The sequence below is a fragment of the Chlorella variabilis genome (assembly GCF_000147415.1).
Source record: "Chlorella variabilis unplaced genomic scaffold CHLNCscaffold_28, whole genome shotgun sequence".
Classification (NCBI taxonomy): Eukaryota; Viridiplantae; Chlorophyta; class Trebouxiophyceae; order Chlorellales; family Chlorellaceae; genus Chlorella; species Chlorella variabilis.
In genome coordinates, this window is record NW_005435060.1 from 178,090 (window position 1) to 182,898 (window position 4,809).

Below are 4,809 nucleotides of genomic sequence, written 5' to 3' on the forward strand. Positions count from 1 at the left end.
GCAGGGGAGGGCGAGCCGCGGATTCTGGCCGCGTGCCGCGGGTCGGCCGTGCAGCTGCACCCCCTCCCTCTTTCCCGCTTTCCCTGCCTCCCTCCCTCCCTCTTCCCCTGCCTCTTTTCCTGCCTCCCTCCCTCCCTCCCTGCCTCCCCTCCCCGCCCTGCCCTCCCCTGTGCCCTCCCCAGCTGCAGCTCCAGCGCCCCCCCAACCTGTAGCAGTAGTTGGGCGCGCTCCACACCGTCACCAGCTGGTCCTTGAACATCCACTTGTACCCCTCCATCACCAGCTGGTGGGCACGCGCGATCAGCTCAATCTGGGGGAGGGCGGGCAGGGGCGGGGGCGGGGCGTGGAGGGGCAGTGTGTGCAAGGCAAGAGGGGGGCGGCGTCATGGGCAGGCAGGGCCGGGGCGCGTGGGGCAGCGGAGGCAAGGCGAGAGGGAGGCGGCGTCATGGGCGAGCGCGCGGCGGCCGTGCGACGTGAGCCGCGCCCCCGGGGCGTGCGCAAGCCCTCCCCGCCCTCGCCCACCCGTTCCCGCAGGCCACGCACCGCCGCCGCGCAAGCCAGCCCGCCAGCAGCCCGCCTGGCCCGGCCACAAAACAGCCAAACACGAAACAAACCCACAGTCACCCGGCCAAGGCCAGGCCAGGCAAAGCAAGGCAGGCCACGCAGCACCAGAGGGCGCACCCCATTGGCGTGGCAGAACTGGGAGGCGATGTCGTGGCCAAACAGGTATCCTGCGCCCCGAGGGCTCAGCCCCCACCCATCCACACCGTCCTCAGGGTCGCTCCAGAGCAGGTCGCACATGGCGCCGTCGTGCGGCACCTGCGGGGCCAGGGCAGGGCAGGGCGGGGCGGCTGGCTTGGCGCCGGAGGCGCGGCGCGGCGTGGCGGCGCGGCCGGTAGCGCGCGCTCTGGTGCGTGAATGTGTGGGTGATGGTGCTGGTGTGGGTGGGGTGGCGGCGGCACGCATTGTCGCAGCCCGGCCACAGCCCGACGCCCGCACAGCCCGGCGCAGCGAGCACCAGCCCAGCACCCGCCAAGGCCAGCTCAGCAACAGCGCCGAGGAGCATCACACACACACGCCCACTGGCGCCCATCCCACACAGACAACGTCACCCCCTGCCCCCCCCACCCCCACCTCCTGCTTGCGGTCGATGGTGCGGATCTGGTCCAGGCCCGTGATGGTGGGGGACAGGCCGCCGTGCACGCAGAAGATGGTGCCTGCAGAGACGGGAGAGCGTACAACGTGTATAAACATGGGGGGAGTGAGAGAAAGAGCCGCAGAGAGAGAGAAAAGGTTGGCAGCTGTGTCTGCTTCGCCGCAATGCGCTGAGGTGTGCACGGCCTCGCATGCTGCACCTCTGCTTCTACGTGCCAGGCCTGGCCAAGGCAGGGCAGGCGGCGCGCCAGGGCAGGCCGATGCAGGGCAGGCCGCACGCCAGGGCAGCCTCAGCGACGCTGGGCAGGCCCAGCCGACTGCACGCCCAGCCAAGCCGGGCCAGGGTTCTGCCATGGGGTGGCGGGGCTGCACAAGCGCGCAGTCACACACAGAAAACCCGCCAACTGTTTGGCGGTACCGCACCGTCGATGAGGGCCGACAGCGAGAGGTAGTCAAATACGTCGGTACAGTATCGCCAGACGTTGACCGACCCGTACTTGCGCAGGCACTCGTCATAGAAGCCGTACACCTGCGGGACGGCGGTACAGGGCAGGGGGTGGTGCCGCGGCACAGCAGGGCGAGCCAGGGAGCAGTGGGGAGCAGCATGCAGAACGGCACGAGAGCAGTGGTGGTGCCCAATGGGCAGTGGTGGGTGGGCAGGGGCAGGGGCAGCAGGGCACAGCAGGTGGTAGCCACAGCATTCAGAGGGTGTGCAGCTGCAGATGGTGAGGGGGCGGGGCCACGGGCCACGGCAGCAGGCCGCCAGCAGCAGCTGCGCAAAGCCTGGCAGCAGGCTGAAGCGGCGCCAGGCAGCAGCTTGTGGCGGTTGATGCCCCCGCTGCGGCGCTGCCAGCCTCTCCCCTCCCCCCCCCCACCACCACACACACACACACACCTGCGTGATCTGCCGGCTCTCGTGGTTGCCGCGGATGAGGGTGATGCGCTCGGGGTAACGCACCTACGCAACCGGCGGGGTGGAAAGCAAGCGGTCGAGTCGGATCGCACTCCCGCAGCCGTCGAGGCCGGCCACCGCTCGCCAGCCATCCAGGGGAGGCTGCAACCGCGCTTCCACCACGCGCTGCGCCCGCCCAGCCCCGGCACTCCTGCTGCACTGGCTCCACACCGCAGCCGCCGCGCGGCCGACAGCGGCTGCCCCGCTGGGAACCCGCGCTGCTTGTGCAGCTGCTGCCAGGCAGCGAGGCATGGGCCCCTGCAGCTGCCGCCAAGCCCTCCCGCGAGGCGTGAGCCCTCGCAGCAGCAGCCCCGCCCTGTCGCTGCCCACCTTGAGTGCCAGCAGCAGCAGGAAGGTCTCCACCGAGTAGAAGCCTCTGTCCACAAAGTCCCCCATGAACAGGTAGTTGGTCTGTGTGGGGGGAGGCGCGTGTGTGTGTGTGGGAGGCGTGGGGTGTATGTGTGGGGGAGGGGCAGCAGGGGTGAGAGGCGCCCTGGTGGCCCCCAGCCCTCCCCTGCCCACCACGTGCCGCACCGCCAGCCGAATAGACACATGCTCGTGTGCCACAACGTGCCGTCACCAAAAGGGCGGCAGGCGGGCGGCGCGGGCGTGGGGCGCACCTGCGGGCAGTCGCCCCCGACCTTGAACAGTTCTGTCAGGTCGTAGAACTGGCCGTGGATGTCGCCGCCTGCAGGGGCGGGCGGCCCAGAAGGCCAGCAGCGGCAGGGGGCAGGCTCAGGGGTGCGTTCCGTTCTTCATGCCTGCGGCCACTCCCGCCCCATGCATGCACTCAAGCCGGGCCTGCACACGCCGCTGCCGCTGCCTGGCATCCCAGACGCCCCCCCGCTGCTGCAGCCCAGCCAGCGCAGCCGCCGCCACGCGCGGCGAGCGCAGCAGCGCAGCAGGCGCAGCGGCATGGGCGCGGGGCACCGGCGCGGCGCGCTCCCACGCACGGCCCAGGCTGCTGCGGCTTACAGATCGTCACGGGGGCATCCACCCGCTGCACATTAGCCTCCTCCACCAGGATCTCAACCGCCTTCTCGCACAGCAGCTTCACATCGCTCTCCTTCAGCGGCTCGCAGCGCTTGAGCTGCAGGCAGGGCGGCGGCGGCCGGGGCGGTGAGAGCGGCGGGCGTGCCTGCTGCGGTGCATTGCTCGGCTGTGGTCACGTGGATTCAGGCCAAGGCCCGCGCAGGGCCTCCTGCCACTGGCTGGGTGCCAGCCAGAACCCCTGGGTTGGCCAGCGGGCGTCGCCCGGGCGGCGGCGGGTAGGCAGCGGGTGGGGATGGCGGCCCTGATGGCCCGGTCCCGGTTCCCTCAGCCACTCGCCTGCTCAATCCACTTGTCCAGCTCCATCCCTAGCCGCCTTCCCGCTGCTCACTGCCCGCGGGGGCGGGCGTCGCTGCAGACCGGTCGCCCGCCCTGCTGCCGCTGTACTCCAGTCCTTCCCAACTCAAGCAGGGTGCGCGGCGGGGCGAGCCGCCGCAGGCTTGGCTCCTGATTCCAACTTTGGGCGCAGCCTCTGAGTTGACCGGGCTGTGCGGCAATCAGGGAGTGGCTTCAGCAATTCAAGCAAGGTGGCCGGGCGTGGAGGGCAAGGGGTGCCGGGGCCGTGCTGCGATGGGGCACAGCACGTTCGTTGCCGGCCTTAGACGGTTTCGGCGGGTGCCCACACATGTGCAATTGCAAAACGAACACCCCATGGGGCGATTGCAAGCGGTCACAGACCGCACAGCACTGCTCACCGATGCGGCTGTGTCAGCAGAAGCCATTTTTCGGGCGGTGGCGGCCCTGGAAGCCCAGGCCGACATCGTCTCAATGGCAGGTGGGATGGGACCGCAGCAGGGCGGCCCAAGAGAAGGGTTATCAGAAGCATGGGCGCTGTGGCGGCTGCGCCGCCAGCTGCGAATCGCGCAGGCGGCTCAGCCTGGCCCGCCGCAGCAAACTGACCCCCTTGCTCGCACCACGCAACAGGGAGCCCCGTGAACCCGCTGTACATCAATGAGGCTGACAGCCTGCTGTTCCTCACCACCACACGGACCGCACTGCTTGTCGGCTCCACCCACGGCCACGGCATCATCATTTCCAGGTGTGCGGTGCTGCACGGGCTCCAGCTGCCCAGCTGCCGCCGCTTCCAGCTGTCACCTGGCGTCACATGCTGCGTTGCAGGCTGCCCAGCGAGCACCCCTCGCTGATCCGCTGGAGCGCCCCCTGCTTCGTCACCCTCCGCCTGCGCAGCTACGGCCTCAGCGTGGGCCGCCTGACCACCCATTCCTTCGTGCCTTGCATGACGCCCGTCCTGCGGCAGCTGCTGAGCCAGCGAGGCGCGCGGGATGTGGCTGGGCTGGAGGCCAGCCTCAACTTCGGAGGACTGCAGCACAAGGCGGACCTCATAGCGGCGGCAACCGACGACGTGGGCACAGGTGCAGGCCTGCCGCCTTCCTGGGCTGGGTGGGGGCCTGGGGCGCCTGCCCTGCCGGGGCCAGCGCCAGTGCCAGTGCCAGCTCACGCCGCTGCGACCCTCTCCCGCTGCGCACGCCTCCCCGGCCGCCGCAGTGGGCATCAACCGCACCTCTGGCACGCTGCTGGACCTCAGCTTTGTGAGGGGCAGCCTGCAGGTGGACACAGCCAGCAACAGCCTGGTGTACGGGCCAGGTGTGTGCCGTGTGGATGGCAAGCACACGTGGCGCGTCAACGCTAGC

The 4,809-nt window shown here is 70.2% G+C and overlaps 1 protein-coding gene across 1 annotated transcript in view; it reads right to left on the reverse strand.

Moving 5' to 3' along the window:
- CHLNCDRAFT_140020 (protein phosphatase X) overlaps positions 1-3,879 on the reverse strand; it is a gene marked incomplete at both ends in the record, with an annotated part of 4,117 nt that extends 238 nt beyond the window's left edge. The window contains 9 exons of the mRNA XM_005843654.1: positions 207-310; positions 682-819; positions 1,135-1,217; positions 1,579-1,684; positions 2,051-2,113; positions 2,438-2,518; positions 2,728-2,795; positions 3,083-3,197; positions 3,853-3,879. Coding sequence (XP_005843716.1) covers positions 207-310; positions 682-819; positions 1,135-1,217; positions 1,579-1,684; positions 2,051-2,113; positions 2,438-2,518; positions 2,728-2,795; positions 3,083-3,197; positions 3,853-3,879 — 785 coding nt within the window. The remainder of the gene's footprint in view (positions 1-206; positions 311-681; positions 820-1,134; positions 1,218-1,578; positions 1,685-2,050; positions 2,114-2,437; positions 2,519-2,727; positions 2,796-3,082; positions 3,198-3,852) is intronic.
- Positions 3,880-4,809: the final 930 nt, after the last annotated feature.